We start from the raw sequence: 17,127 nt of genomic DNA, 5'->3' as shown, positions 1-17,127 counted from the left end.
GACTCTGCTTCCATTCATGGCTTTCTGAGACGTGAGAATTTCAGCATTTGAGAGGAAGACGGAGAGGTTTAAAGATGTGTGCGAGACGATGTGTGAGACTTAAAGGAAGTGTAAATGAACTGTAAGGAGCGAGGCAGTCAGAGCGACGGACAGAACAGGCAATGAACCCGCGGGAGCTGTCGGTAATCTCCCGGCACGTAGACAACGGCGTTTATATTTACGAGTCCCGTCAGGCTGAGCGGCTTCTGCACGACTTACTGATCAGTCTGGAGTCTGCAGATCACAATTTTTAAAAGTGTAGCGCAAGCTCACAGCAAATATAACACAAGTTTGGCAGAAGGTGCTTCCGATTAAAGGCAGAGAAAGTTACTACACATATAGATAACAATCATTTTTGTTGTTGTTGTTTTTTAAATAAGAGCTGATGCATCTAAAGAGTCTTTATCTGAAAACTTTGGGTCCCTATTTTTGGAGAAATAGGGACCCAAAGTGCTAAAAACACATGATCAAATGTCACGTCAATACTGAAACTGATTAAAGAATATAGACACATCTCCACTGATATGAGGGCATTTTTGTAGGTAAGTATAACAGAAAAATATTGGGATACAGTAAATGAGATGGACACACAAGAAAACAAATTATTGCTTCTTTTTTTTAAAGGTGCCCTCTCTTTAGTGCACATTATTCACACATACTCTAACACACCTGTACTTCATGCCAGTGTGTTTTCCCGTCGACTCCTTGAGCGAGATGTGGCGTGGCGTGAAGGAGCCGAAGCTTCGCGCGATGATGGCCACGGTACGGAACTTGGCCCTGGCCTGGTTGACCACATTGGGGCTGGTGGCGCTCTGCTTGCTGTGGTCCCCATTGCCCCTCTTCAGGTTGTGGTCCGTACAGGCGATGGACACCTGCATGGCTGGGCTTCAGTCGGGGGAGCGAAGAGGAAAACTACAGACGGGACAAGGAGTGAGGAGGGGAAAGGAGCCTCTGTTTGACTCTTCAGCTCAGTCTCTGTTCGGGTTCTCCTCGTCTCTCGCTTTTATTTTCCTCGTAAATGGACTTCAGTCTTCAGTTGCTCTCTCGCAAATGCTCCCTCTCCATGTGCACCACTTTGTTCTGTGAAGCAAGATAAACCGGCAAGAAAAAAAAAGAAAGAAAGAAAAGCTTTTCCTCTTTTTTTTTCCTTCTGTGCTCAAATCAAGTGTCCCATTTTAAGTATTTCCTTTCAGAGGAGAGTCAGCAGAACAGGTCAGTCATCAAAAGCTAGAGAAGAACAAAGACTCCTCAATTCTGTGAGGGATCCCCAATCTATTTCCCCCGCTGGTTTTTCCTTCTCCTGTGTCTTGCCTCTGATGCAGAGCCGGGGGATTTTTGTTTTTCCTAACAGGCTTTCAGCTGCAGAATGACAATAAGTGGAGGTGGAGAGGGTGCAGCAGGATGGCAGAGGAGCGAAAGAGAAACAAGAGAGATGGAGATGCGACCCAGGCGCTGCGCTCTCCCTGGTCTGACTGTGGGAAGAGAGAGCGAGCGATAGCATGTGCGAGAGAGCGCGAGGGAGGAGGAGGAGGAGGAGGAGGGGACAGGGTCAGGAAAGGGATAAGGAGACAGGGCAGCAAGGACAGACAAAACAAAGCAGAGGAGTCACTCTGCTTTGTTTTGTCTGTCAGGTGCTGTCACTGTGCCCCATCGCACTTTTTTGCCATCAGCACCCCCCACCCCCATGCGTCTCCTCACTTCTTCTCCTCGGTGGTCCTTTGTTAATGTGTGTTACTAATGTGCCCGTGCCCCAGTTTCCCCTTCTCTTTTCTCCCCCCACTCTTCCAACTCCCTCGTTAACTGATGTTTGTTCTCAGTTTTTGGACGCTCTGCTCGTTTTGAGCTCCTCCGGCTTCTCTTTATTTTTATTTTTTGTTGTTTTTTCTCAGCAGGGAAGCCACATTTACCAAAAGCGCACCTTCAGGGGAACTGAAAGAGATGTGGTGCAGCACACAGCCTCTCTCTCTCACTCACTCCCACTCGCTCTCGGTTGCGCTCTCTCTCTAGCTCCCACTCTACCTGTCTCACTCACCCTCTCTCACTGCTGCTCACCTGTCACACACTTCTAAGGTTCCTTCCTGCACCTTTAATGTCAGTACAGCAAATCTATTATCCCCTCTCTAACACTCTAGCCACGATCCTCTCTGAGCCATTTCATTTTTTTCTTTTCCCCTCTTTTTTGTCTTTTACTACATCCTTTTTTTCTGACTTATTTGTCTCAAAGGCTTTCAGTGTTGGGTAGAACTAGCACTAGTTGTACCCAACACTGGGTAAAAGGGTGAGATATCCTATCACCAAGCCACATCCTGAAACCAGAATGAATGAGAAATTTTGGCTTATAAAGCTTGTAACTAGAAAATTAAATGGATGTTGCAGCATACATAAAAAATGTGCAAGTCAGGATCATACAGTATTTGCTGACATAAAGTAACAGTTTTCCGAAATCCCCTAGCACATGATCCATCGAACCGAAAAGGCAGCTACAAATCAAAGAGAATGAGAAGAGGATGGATGAATGAAATGAGGGAGGTGTGGAGAAACTGGAATCAGGAGAAAGAAAATGACCACAAAGGAGCAGGCTGAGGCTAAACAAAGCTGAGAAGAAACAGAATTTATAAATCTTTGTGTGTTTGATCGCAGCACATCCAATTGTGTGACTGTGTGTGTGACTGTGTGTGTGTTGTAAGGTGTTATTGTTGTGTGCTTTTCAGTAATTTGATGAGGGGTGTCAAACAGAGGTAAATGGAGCATTTTGGTCCAGACTGTCTTTTGTGTGTGTGTGTGTGTGTGTGTGTGTGTGTGTGTGTGTGTGTGTGTGTGTGTGTGTGTGTGTGTGTGTGTGTGTGTGTGTGTGTGTGCGTGCATGGGTGCATGTGTGGTCATATTCACATACATGCAGAGTATATATCAGCACTGCAGCATTTATGCAAGTTTGCACTAACTTAACATAATCAACAAAAATTAAATAGTGTTTTTCATTCATTGTTAGCTTATTTGGTTTGTTTGTCCAAGCAAATTATTCATATTTCTTCCTTAAGTAACAGCACTCACAGGCCACTTCATTAAATAGATTCAACTGGTTGTTAGCCCAAATATCTAATCAGCCAATCAAATGGCAGCAACTCAGTCCATTTAATCACAGAAACATGGTCGAGACGAGCTGCTGAATTTCAAACTGAGCATCACAATGAGGAAGAAAGGTGATTTCAGTGGCTTTGGGACGTGGGATAGCTGTTGGTCTGAGTACTTCAGAAACTGCTGATCTGCTGGGATTTTCTCACATAACCATTTATGGGGTTTACAGATAATAGCCCGAAAAAGAGAAACTATCCAGAGAGCAGCAGATCTCTGGGAGAAAATGCCTTCTTGATATCAGAGATCAGAGGAGAATTGGCAGGCTGCTTCAAGCTGACAGCAAGGCAACACTACCTCGAATAACCACCTGTTGCATCCAAGGTTTGCAGATAGCATCTATGAATGTACAAAAAGCTGAACCTTGAAGCTGATGAGCTACAGGACCACATCGGGTGCCACTCCTGTCAGATAAGAACAGAAAACTGAGGCTATGGTTCACTGTACTCAAATGGCCTTCACAATCACCAGAGCAGCCAACAGAGCACCTTTGGGATGTGGTGGATCAGGGGTTTCACATCATCCATGTGTAGCCAAACAAATCTTCAGCAGCTGTGTGATGGTATCATGTCACACCAAACTCTGAACAATGTTTCCAAGAGCTAACTAAGAGTTAGTTCTGAAATGAAAAGGGCATTTTAACACACATAAATTGTATAGTAACCATCCACATGCAGCTTACAGCTGCTGTCGCAGTTTGATCAGCAGCATCTTTTAACATATTTCTGACAGGTATCATCCACAGGAAAAATAGCTCATAGAATCAAAAACTAATGGATCTATGGAGTCTATACACAAGACAAATATAACAACATCACTGCAACTCTTCCTGAAGAGCCGTTTGAGGTAAAGTGGTTTAAGAAAACCAGGGAAACACTTTTTGGCAGAGGTTAATGATGATATCTGACTATGACACATACAGAAAACATAACATATATATATATATATATACAAATATATATAAAATATTATGGTTTGTTTTTTTTTTTGTAAATGTCAGGATTTCTAAATTCCTAACTCAAAAAAAAAAACTTCTCATCATCTCACCACTCTCATATCTCTCCTTTGACTGAGAAGATATACGGAGCTTTGGATCAATCTTCCACTTTATTGAAAAGCAGCTCATTCTGGATCAATACTGCCTTGCTCCTCAAGAGAGCCACAGATCACATGGAGCAGGAGCTCATCTAATGAGGAGAAAAGTGCTGAGTGGAAAGGAAGATTATTTAAAGTGTGCTACAAAGCTGGACTGACTGGACTTTGATTCACACAGTATACAGTGAGAAAACTCTGTATGTGTTTTTACAAGTACATACAGTGCATAAGTACATACATTTCAAATTCCAAGTATTTATTAGATTTTGCATTTTATAACAACAAATACAAAAATACAACAACCAAAAGCAAGAAGCAAACAAACAAAAAAGAACAAGAAAAATTAAACGAAACAAAAACAGTGAGGTTTCAACATCTAAGTCAGGTAGACATGTAGGTTCAAAAATTGTCCCATTGTTTCACCGAAGCTTCTGTCAGATGATTTAACTTTCCCAACATCTTAAGTACATACATTTTATACTGAAACCTGAATCCCGTTGTGTCATAAAACACCCAGCTCAAATAAATTGGCAGTTCACTTGGCAGAAAAATCAGAAAATACATTAAGTTTCGCATCCACACATCCACGCAAACAACACTGTCAGTATTTGAACATCAATTATAATTACAACACTCTGGGTTTGATTTAATGGTGAGTAATGACGGGTATTTTAAAACTTCAGGGGTAGTTAAACGACGTATCACTTCTGGCTCTCTCTTTGGGTCAAGGTAAACTGAGAATGCTCTAAGGGTCAGCCCACAGGAGTTTTTGCAGCTGTGTCCCACGAAGGCACATACATTACTGATCTATGTGAAATATTTAGGGCCGTCCAACATTTTAAGAACTGCCAGATTACAATATCAGGGCTGCGGACTAAAATATCTTGTGAGCTTAAAATGTGGCCCCGTTTCTATGATCTATTAATTAGTTTGCACATTTTGAGCCTTTTTTTCTCTGTTTATTGTCTCTGCTTTGTTTTTGTTTTCCCTGCAGCTGCCCCATAAGCAGCAAGTGATGACACATCCATAACTCTGAGCGCAAGACGGTGTCCTACTTTTGCACCTGTGTGTGTGTGTGTGTGTGTGTGTGTGGGAGGGTGCACGCATGTTGTATTTATGCTGGGTCATAAGCTTTGTCAGCAAAAGCCCACACACTACATAGTGAAATCCTCATGAGATACCTCAAGCTACGAATGAGTGTTTATGTAGATTAGAAGTGGGAATCACTGGCAATCTCTCAGTTTTGTTATGTTGTATCTGTGGAGAACAGCATCCCTGCTATATTGTCTGTACTCTGGAAATTTGTCATTTCTCAAAATAGCGCAAATCTTTAGAAATTATACCCCCCAGTTAGTTGAAGGTTTAGAAACTGTTGCACTTTTTGTCTTTGCTAAAGATGGATTTCAGTGTTTTGCTCGGCAACGACTAGGGATGGGTATTGAAAACCGGTTCTTGTTGAGAACCGGTTCCCACTGTTTCAATTCCTTGGAATTGTTTGCCATTTTTGCAAACGATTCCCTTAATGATTCCAGTCGCCCCGAATGACGTCACCACGTTGCGGAGCGTCATTTACCTGGCAGGGAACACGGCGCCTAAGCGGCACAAACGCTCAAAAGTTTGATTATACTTTACGAGAACAAATGACAACAGGGCAACTTGCAATACTTGAAAAGTAGATATTTCATTTAAGGGAGGAAACACTACAAATATGCAAAAGCATTTGCTCACAAAACACGCGATAACCTCAAATGAATGTCGTGGTTTTAATTCCGCTCCGGACTCGTGAATCTCAACCCAGCAGCAGCGGTAACGTTTGCACGTCCTCTCCCGTTAATGCGGCAGGTAAATAATCAACTAACAGTGCATATTATGTTAGCGCGATCTGCCTTATTACAAAACCTGCCATTACTGTGCATTTAGGTGACCATGATGAGAGAGACAGACAGAGTCTGGCTGGCGCTCGCTGGTAGTTGTTGCTGCATTGTCGCTGTCCATTTGCCACAGCAGATGCCCCCGATTTTCGGTAAGTGAATGTGTTTAATTGTAGGCAGGGACATTACTGGATATTCTTGTGTAATTGCTACAGAATAATTTATGTTATACTTTGTTATTGCTACAGAAGAATATTTATTTTATTATTTTACATTTACAATGTCTTTCCCAGGGGACCTTGTGACACCCCATTGAAGAGCCGTAGGCTGTGGATCTCTTAAGATCTCACTGTTGGGTTTGTAAGGCCATGTTACTCCTAAATTTCTATCTTGTTCAAAGAGAAGATATAAAACAAAGTAATAAGCTAATCGACCTTAGTGTTCTCCTTTTTTAAAAAAAGAATCAATAAGAGAATCGATAAAGAATCGAATCGTTAAACAGAATCAAAAATGGAATTGGAATCGTGAAAATCTTATCAATACCCATCCCTAGCAACGACTGATGTGTTAGTAATGGGTGATGTTAGTAATCCAAGCTACAAATCAACTTCTATCAATTCAAATTTATTGGTCAGTTTAGAGGAATTTTATATTCACTGACTCGTTTTAACCCGCGCAAGTCAATTCTACTTTTCAAAAAATGATACATTTTTAGAATTTATCAAATGTAAATGAAAATGTATACAGCTAAGGACTCTCAGCTAATGAGGGCATTTAGGGCTGGACTGGGACAAAAAATTGGCCCAGGCATTTTGACTAGTGACGACCCACCAAGTATTACAGGAAAAGCCATAAAGACTTGAAAACAGACGCTGTTGTGACAGTGATGTACACTGTGTTGTTGGTATATGTATGATTTCTATACATACATATAGAAATCATGTATTTTACATCAGTTTTTATCTGATGTAAAATACATTTTACATCAGATAAAAACTTTGGTTATAAGATTAAGATAATTATTTAATAAAAGCTAGACATTTGAAATGAGAATAAGAAAGAAAAGTATTTCTTTGTGCCCCCCTCTCCCTGTTAATGCCCTACCTGCCCCCCTGGCAAAACTTTGCTAGACCCGCCCCTGCACAGTTACCAGCTGTCAGGTACATAAAAAAAGGATCCTGGTGTTATTTGTCTCTCAGAAACAGTTTATAACTTCACTTCAACTCATTCATGTCACCTAAAGGTAAACCTGTTTCTCCATCACCTGTTCAGCTCTGATGATCCAGTAAGGACGTCTCCTGGTTTCATCTTCATGTTTCCCTCTCAACAGATAACCAAACCGACATCATGACCAGCAGCTTTTACAGCTGTGGCTCCAGCAAACATCAGCTGATACTAGAAAGTAATATTAAATAAATTCTAACAACAGCTGATCAAGCTTAAACGTGCTGCTGTTGTTTAGCGCGACCTCCGCTGGTTTCCTCTTTCTGGTGCAAAGTGGGCGATAAACAAACAAGAGAGCCGATCAACTGATCATTGATCAGTTTCATGATTGAAGTAGCAACAGGAGAGGGAGGGGGAGAAAGAGAGAAGAAGAGGCAGCTGTGCAGCGTAATGACAGAATAACTCCAGCTTTGTGTCTTTTTCCATTGAAGCTGAAGTCCGGGACAAATTGCGTTCCTTCTCAGCTCAATACAAAACGCGAAATATTTTCTCTGAATGACAGACCATTCTATTTTTTAAGGAGTGGTTGGCAACTCTAATAACTAACCTTATGAATAAAATAAAGTTCACTATCAGTAACATCACAGCACCCACCCAGCTGAATAGAAACTCAGCACAACAAAAATAAAATCCACCTAAACTTGGTTTATATCAGACCCAGATAGACTGCAGGTCATAACTTCTTACCTGAAGTTCAGTTCACCTGACACTCGGACCGGCGGCTGCCTCGGGTCTCTCCTCCCCCTGCCTCCCCTTCCCTCATCCACCTGCTGGCCTCTGTGGAAGCTCCGCCACCACCAGCATCTGGCCAATCCACCACCTTTCATTGTTTATACCGTTACAAAAAATAAAAATCATTGGCCCATAAAAATGAAAAATCACCATCGGCCCACCAGGCAAATTAAGAAATGTCCAAGTTGTTTTTACCGATGTGTCTTGTGTGCAAAATTATGCGGTGATGTGGAAAAATTGATTATTCATTAATATGACACATTACGATTACGAACAAATTATACTTCCAAAAAATCAGACTTGGCTTTTAATTTCTCGCAGCATCAGCAGAAAATGTTTGATTTCATTCTTTGTTGTGCATTAAATATGTTGTGTGTAAAATCTTAATATGACAAAATCAATTTCTTTCTCAGAAACAAGTAAAAAAATGTTAGAGAGCTGTTAAAATTAATGAACTACAGCACATCGTCCTCTGTTTGTGTTGTACATACTGCATAATTACAACCTTGTTTGCAGTTTTGCTCTGAGAGCGATGATGTAAGTCAACAGCATCAGGGACGTTTGTCCTTACGACAATAAAAGCTACTCATTTCCTGCCAATCTGACGAGCTGTCCCCACCACGGACTAAACCATGGAGGCAGCTGGGGGGGGAATCCGTTTGTGTCCTCATTTTTGTTCCTGAACTGCATGCTAAGCAAAACTTGAGGAGAACAAACTTTGTTATAGTCCGAAAGAAAGACAAGAAGAAGAAGAGTGATACTGCGGTTTAGGGTTCTTATGACGTCTTATTTTTAACACACCACAGTGTCACCCCTTGCAGACTGTTGTACTTTAAAGGGGTCCAGGTGTGCTGGTGGTATCTTCATATTAAATATAGCTTGTTCAAGAAGATGCAATTAATTAATCAATCTATTTGGCGATTAGACTCCCATGATCCATCATGAGTTATTTTGTTACATACCAAGTGTTTAAACATTGCAGCAAATCTTCACAGCAGCTGTTTTTCTCTGATGGCAGGTGTCTCTTTGGCAGGATAATCGCTCTTACTCCATTACAAAAATTGCTCAGGAATGATTTGAGGAACACGGCAAAGAGCTCAAGTTGTTGACTCTGCCTTTGAATGATCCAGACATCAAATGTCTGTGGGCTGTGTTTGAAAACTAACTCCAATCCTAAGATCAGCCTTCCTCACAACTAACAGGAATTAAAGTCCATGCTGCTAAAGTTTTACCACTCGATATCACAGGACAATGCCCAAAGGTCTTGTGGAATCCATGTTGTGGTGTTAAAGCTTTCTCAGCATCACAAGGTGAACCTACACAATATTTGGCAGCTTTTTTTTATGTGGTTTCGCTTAGCGGTGTGAATTTTAAGAGTAGGAAGTTCTTTTTTACAGTGTAGTTATTCTGCATATCTGCTTTTTCTCATATCTTGTGCAAATATTACCATCATGCACAAATTATTCTTCACAATTTTCAGAATACGACTATGCAAACCATGCTAACATGTGATTAGGGAAAACCTATATTGCAAGCATTAGCATATTGCTACATTATAGTTATTGAGGTTTCAAATAATCTTGGTAAGCTCTTGCATGTTTAGCTGAGAATGGAACGTGATTTTATTCCAAGTACACGTGTTGTATATATACATAAATTTGCAGAGCATCCTGGGTAATAAGTTGCTGACACCTGCTGAATAACGCACATTTCTCCGGGGGATTTATTCCTGTATCGTCTGTGACATTAAAGCACGATGTTTACTGCTGCAGAGTAGATCGTGAGTGAAGGATGCTATGGCTATAAGAGTATTAAAGTGATGACTCTCAACCTTAAGATCATCCACGCGTCATCATGGATCATACTACACATATGAGCTGGGTCTTAAATAAAATATTAGTCATCCCTTCCTCCCTCTCCTCACACTGGTACACCCATATGTATTGAGTGGGGACACACACCGAGTTTGAGATGGGCTGTAATGTGATTCACATGAGCAGCTTCTGAGCTGCATAATTGCATTTAACCAGCTGAAGGGTTCAGTTTTTGTGACCAGATCTTAAAGCATTTCAACCTTTTTACAGTACGGCCCACCACAAATATCATAAAAAGAAACTTCTTCTTTTTGTGCGTGTTATGTGCGAGAGATGAAGCATCAAGATATGAAAGCCATCCCAATCGCAACAGCTGCTTTCTTCGCTCACATTCAGAGCCCTTCTCTGCAAGCTACTTACATTTTCTGTATCGTCAGAATCTACATCACAAAAGCAAAACTGGTAAAATGTATTTTACAAATGCAAAGGTGGACGGACGGGCCTAGTTTGCCCCTCTGCCGTAACAAATGAGCAGAACATCCCCACTCAGCTTTGCATAAAAGGCAGAGGTTCCACTCTCCGGTGGCCAAGCACTGAGGTGTGTCACAGTGAAAAGAAGCCAGACTCTTTGCAGCTGCCACCTCCACTCACAGTATAAACATTACAGCTGAAAATAAAACCACATCTACTCTACAACAGGAGGCTACTGTATGTGACAAAGTGCCAGTTAAGTAGTGTGGCAAGCTCTACTATTTAACGCTAAATTTAAAAGAAAAAAATAGAACAATACCTTTGAAAAATTTGTATTGGGAGAGCAGAACCCTCGTATTTAGGCAGAAACAATTACACTCTTTCCATATCATATCAAAAACTCATTCCATTAGCTGATAATAGGTGGCAGTATATATGAGTATTGCTTGTATTTCTTGTGTGTATTTGGTTCTCTTAAGAATCCAATATGTACTGAAAAAATACAATAAACACACGTTAGTATATTAATAGAACACTTAAAAGCATTCATTTCTTCTTTTTCTGTAATCTCTGGCTCAATCGCTGGTTTAAAAACCCAGACACCAACACAGACAGGTCATTACTGGGTCATAATCCTGAGAGTATCCATTCAGTGACTCATTGTTCTTGGGGGAGCATTCGATTACAACTAGTTATTTAGACGTCAGATAGCGGGTAAAAACAAGATGGGTCAAACTCTCCTGATCTTATATGCATCACACCAGCTTCTCTGTATTAGTGACAGTCAGTTCATATGTTTTGATTATTGATGGAAAAAATGTTCTTGTAAAAGACGGGCTGAAAATGGTGAACATGTTGTAACATGGGGACTCGGTAGCCAGCGCTATGCATCTTCAGACATAATTACTCTTCATGCTATAATTAATGGATTTTTTTGTAATTAAGCATTTCAACAGGCCCAGCTCAAGAGTAAATTACTGCAATCAGTGTGAGTACACTGCGATTTGTTAAAGAGCTGATTGTCTAACTTGTGAAGCAACGGCATGCCCGTCAAGTCAAAAATATTGTTATCTTCAAATTACTGTAGATTATGTATTGACAGCTAATCCCAATCACAAATAAATTGGTGTAAGGAGACCGATCAACTGAACTCTAAGACTCTAATTTCTGGCCTCCCTGCACTTATATACCGATGCATGGCAGCACCATGCATGGCTAACATCACTGAGCACAACAGCTACACTTTCAACAAGACAGATTTAAGTTGCTCTGTTAAGTTGGCCCCCATAAGTTTACCTCTAAAAAGGTTTTAGCTTCTCTCCATTCAGCCTGGTCTCTGGTTGTATCCCATCAGCTATTATTCGATGGCATCTGTGAAAACAACCTGATTTTCATTGGTAGCCAAGAGCCAAGACTTCAGTAGGACAAAAATGCTTTTAAAAGGTAATAAAAGCAACAAAAGTAAACAGAAGATGTTTTGAAATTAAAGTCAAATCAATCTACCTGCAATTATATGTATATAGCAAATTTCATTACATGGAAACTCAATGTGCTTAACATAGAAGATAAAATAATTGCTGTAATAAACAGACAAAATGTAATAAAAGGCTTTGAGTCTGTTTTTAAATGTATCGGCTGATCAGTATGTAACTTATCTCAGGTCAGTGGGCAGCTTGTTCCAAAGAACAGGACCACAGTAACTGAAAGCACCCTCAACACACTCAGATCCATTTCTGAGAACAGTAAAAAGATCTGAACCTGAAGTCAAGATAGCTCTGATTGGCTTATTAGTTGCTCAGTACATCTCTAAGTTGCTCTGAGCAACTTAGAGATGTACTGGCGGGGAGAGAGGGTATAAACATAAGGCCCATTTGCCAGAATCGGCCAGGCACAGAATCCAATCTGGCCCACTGGATAGCTTTAAAAATTACAGCAGGTCGTCGATTTCTGACTTTTTTACTGTGGCTTTCACAGTTTCTCCCTAATGATCAAGACCTCCCAGTCACACTACACCAAAGTAATTAATTATTAGATAAACAATGCACTTTTCTTTCATTTACTGCAGCAAATCTTCTTTTTCTTGTAGAAAAACTGAGACGTACTATTAAAAAACACATTTCTTTTCTTATAATTTAAATTGGGACTAAATGTGGTGTTAAACATATTTACACTGAGTCTTAAGGGTTCGACACACTGGAGATAAACGTGGGCTGTGTACGGTAAAGTGAGTTGGACATCCCTGATTTGGATCATCTGGCAAATAAAGTGTTACAATACTCTAAACTGCTTGATTTAAATGCCTGGACCAAGTTCTCAGAGACAGTTTGAGACAGGAATTTTTTAACTGTTGAGGTTATTGATGTGAATATAAAACTAAGATCACTGGAATTTAGAAATAGTAGCTACAGCGGAAGCTGCAGCATGTGTGCAGTCGAATTTCACGTGTTCTGCCATCTGAGCTTTATGTCTTGGATGCCTTTATGCTAATACTAATCACTAAGTTGGTCACCATGGGAACATGAGATGTCTGGAGGGAAACATTGTGTATACACAAATGGCAGAGGAGCTTATTATAAAGTGCCTGTGAGCAAGGCACTGGGCTCTCGTACTTCTGCAGGACTGCAACAGCAGTATAATTTTTGTACCGTCCTGCTGTGTGTGTGTGTGTGTGTGTGTGTGTGTGTGTGTGTGTGTGTGTGTGTTAACGCTTCCTTCCTACAGCACAACTCATAGCCAGAGTGTTTATTGCTGCAGTCTAACAGCTTGGTGAAGAAACACAGGAATAAAATTTCACCAAGTTAAGAACTGAACAATAAGAATTCCTGGCACCAAACTTGCAAAGCACAACTTTTCTTTTGTAAAAGTTTTGTACCTTCATGCGTGACGTAACAGGGTTGTCCTCCAACTTGCACTTCGTAATAAGCCTCTACGCCTACACCACCTGCACCACAATTAGCTATTTGTTGCAGGGAGCAGCATTCCTGACTGCTAGAGAGTCTCCAGATATGGACACTTGATAGTCAAGAGCTGTAACAACAAGAGATAACCGTCATCTCAGCAATAGCATTGCTATGGAAACAGTATGGAGGCGTTATATGTGTGGGAAAAAAGCAGCAATAAAATAACACCAGGCAAGAATAAAGATGCCAGATGGCAACCAGGAAGCATCTGTAGGAATGCAGGATACACTCTGGTTTCCTTGGAGATGAAACAATACGGCCACTCATTGACACAGCACGTTGGAGATGCTTTGATCCATCTGAAGCGAGTCTTTTAGTGGTGCAACAGAGAAAATAAATTAATGTTTTAAAAGTAAGAATACTCTTATCAAGGCAAATTCGGGCAAAAAACTCCAGCAAGTTTTCTTTTCTCCACCCCAGCTCTATACTGCAATGATGACACCCACAGGAAGAGAAGATGACACCACCCTCCAGACAACCATTACAACGAATATTATGCGTATGATGGGCCCAAGATCAGGTATCAGGAAGGCAAGAACCCGAAAAAAAAACAGTTGGATAAAATAAACATGTAAAACAGAACGAGAGTCTTGATTGCTCTGTGTTTTGATGTTCTTTCAGCCCTAAATTAAAGTTGTGTATGCTGGAGTTGCACTGGAAAAAGACTGGCACCTTTAGCTGAACAGGGTACATGCTCTGAGTACTGTAACATGGAGCCCAACAGTGAGGAGTATTTAAATCAATAAACAACCTTTAAATATAAACCTGGTGTGAAGCCAGAAAATGCTTAGCTATCTGTATGTAAATTATTCCTCACATAGCTTACTCACCGCCCCGCACTGCCCTGACTCTGGTGTCTGCATACTTCATTTGCATGCACAATCATGTACGTGTGCTCTAACGCCGCATGGAAGACGGACTGCATTTGCAGCTGTTTGTTAATTAGATCACATCAAAAACAGTCGTTTCATTATGTGTCTGACATTACATGTGTGAAAATCTATTATCAGTTATTTTACCTGATTAAAACTGTGTCCGTAGCCTGGTTTGACTGATCTCCCTCTCATTCCTTCTAATGACCTATTACTTATTTAGATGTCAGTGTGTATTTACATTTACAGCCTCAGTGAGCCTAATTCACTAAAGTGGCCTCAGTAGTTTTTTTGGAAGGAGAGTTTCAGATAACGATAACCGCAAACGCACTCACTTGCCCCGCTTTAATAATCATTGAGGTGCTGAAATGAAACCACTTGAAGATATTGGGGGGGGTGGGGGGGGTGAAGCGGCCATATGAGGGAGAGCTTTCACCTCATCCCAAACCACTTGGCTCTTCTGATTAGCGCCTTATTCTGGCTTCATTAAATCGCTAAAATAACACAATGTTTTAAGTGCGTACCTCAAATAGAGGACTGGCCTTTAAAGTTGATTTACTGTTGAAGTTTGGACTTTTAATGAAATAAATTATAGTCATAAAATAAATTAGATGTGCTTCTCCAGTTACATTTTTTAACAGTTTCATGAGGAAGAGACAACTTTTAATGACACTTTCCTCTGAGACATTTTGGCATCAAATATCAAATCTCCAGATTCCAGACTTTAAATTTAAATTAAAGGGCAGAAAAATAATCAAATTGAGACTTTACAGTTAGACAAGAACCCAAACTTCTGCACAAGACACATTTACTGTTGCTTTGAATTAACAATTGAAGGAACAGTAACGATTAAATGATCATTTTCTACAGGTGCTGTTTTTTGTGTCCTTGTATATTGTACATGATCACTGAAATTTTGCATATTGTTACAGTGATATGCAAGGTACACAGCAGAAATGACAAATGCATTGTGGTTTGCTTAAGAGAATGCTGCTTATTAAGGACAGAAGTTAAACTTTCTTCACATGAGAAAAAATAAAACTAGACTGAGCCATTCACAGTTATTGTGTCACAGCACCCACACAGGCAACAATGCTCTGACTGAGATGCATTAATGGCGCACAATACTAGTCATGAAAATGCAAGTTTCTATCATTCTTAAAGGAAGTGACAGTGAACATGTCCTGTATCAGTGCAACAATCTGAGAACAATGTGGAGTACTCCTGCTAACTAAGCTGAGGAATCCTGGATGAACTGCAGTCTTCTCAAATGAGACCAGACCGTGATTAGGCTTCTCAAGTTATAGAAACACATGTGTTATATACATAAAACTCTCCAAGATTGTTTTTTGAATGACAATTTTGATACATTTATACAACTTTTCAAGTCACGCCGACTAAACGACACATCAACCCAATCAAAACCTTTTATTTCTTTTTTAAACAGCTGTTTTTCACACAGATGAACACATGAGGGGCAGATTTGATAGTGTATAGCATCTTGCCCAAAGAGTACTGCAACTTACTGAATGAGTAAGCCAGGGTTCAAATCACTCACCTTCCGGATTATTGGACAACCCTGGTTCATTTAAATTGTTCTAGGTGATCCAAGGACGGTTTTGTATTGAAGCTTATGCGTAAGTCTAGTAAGGAAGATCTGTAATCACTCATCTGCCCACACTGTCATTGTCAATACTTCTACAATAATTTAGTCCAATCATCTTCTTTCCCACCTTCTCTGGGCCAATCAGCCGCCACTCTGCACCGTTTAAATCTGCGCCCTCTGCAATTCTCTCTTTCAGGGACTCATGATAAATGCTAAATATTACTAAATAAAGCCTTTTTCTACTCTACCTGAGCACTCAAAGCCATTTCTACAACATGCATGTTTTTTCTATGTTTAAATGCTTTCAATTTAACATTCACAACCCGATAAGTGCAGCCTTGGGTTGAGTATCTTGTTCGTGGATATTTGGAGCGAACCACCCCAATCGACATTAGTAGGTGAAGCTCCTCTACCTCATACATCCACCCCGCTCTCACTCAGCACTTCTGTCCAAGCCTTAGTCTTCATCTTCAACACTCTCAAGACCAGGGGGGTCCTCTCCTAAATCTTATCACCAGATAAGACCAGAGTTTGGTCACCAGAGTTTAACTGCCAAACACGTTAACTGTTATTACTCTATCTTAATAAATCATGTTCAATTCTTCTACATATTGAACCTATTGTAGTTTTGAAAAGCAAAATCTGCAAGTGAGCTAACAGTGTAGTAGGATGAGTGAAAATCAATATAATTATACACTGAACACAGGAGAGGGAAACCAGTGTAAGAGTGAAGATGGGTGAATTTAAATACCCGGGTGCACAAGAGAGGTGAAGAAGAGAGTGCCGGCAGGGTGGAGTGGGCGGAGACGAGTGTCAGGGGTGATTTGTGACAGAAGGATAGGGTTACATGATGGTAGTGAGACCTGCTATGATGTGTGGTCTGGAGACGGTGGCACTGACAAAAAGACAGGAGGCCGAGTGGAGGCGGGGAGAGCTGAAGATAGAAGGTAGATATGCTGGAAAAAGGATGCTGAAGGTGGAGCTGCCAGGAAGGAGCAGATGTGGAGGGTTGATGTGACAGAGGAGGATGTTAGGGACAGGGTGAGGCTGCTGTGGCAACTTCTAAAGGGAGGAGCCAAAAGAAGAAGATACGCTAAAAACAGGAGACTGCAGTCACCAGATATGTGCTGCATTGCTGCAGTGAAGCCACTCTAACAGTAAAACTTGTAAAGTTGTGTATCTGCTTTCCATAAAGCTAATTGTGTGATACCTTCACACATTGTTGGGAATTTTGAGTCTCTTGCTGCAGCGGTTTACCAAGCTGTTTGTGAAATAGTGATAAATGCTGCAGCAAAGTCGCCAGGATTCTCC

The 17,127-nt window shown here is 40.7% G+C and overlaps 1 protein-coding gene across 3 annotated transcripts in view; it reads right to left on the bottom strand.

Annotated features, from left to right (window-relative positions):
• Window positions 1-17,127, bottom strand: part of kcnab1a (potassium voltage-gated channel subfamily A regulatory beta subunit 1a) — a 121,989-nt gene that overhangs the window by 75,183 nt on the left and 29,679 nt on the right. The window contains exon 1 of one of the 3 annotated variants that reach the window (XM_085131725.1): window positions 709-7,016. The exons of the other annotated variants lie outside the window; for them this stretch is intronic. Coding sequence (XP_084987851.1) covers window positions 709-917 — 209 coding nt within the window. The 5' untranslated portion in view covers window positions 918-7,016. Of the gene's footprint in view, window positions 1-708; window positions 7,017-17,127 lie in introns of those variants that run through there. 3 annotated transcript variants of the gene reach the window in all.

Source organism: Neolamprologus multifasciatus, chromosome 14 (assembly GCF_963576455.1).
Source record: "Neolamprologus multifasciatus chromosome 14, fNeoMul1.2, whole genome shotgun sequence".
Taxonomy (NCBI): Eukaryota; Metazoa; Chordata; class Actinopteri; order Cichliformes; family Cichlidae; genus Neolamprologus; species Neolamprologus multifasciatus.
Note: the sequence above shows the minus strand (reverse complement) of the source record. Positions and strands in the feature narration are given on the sequence as shown.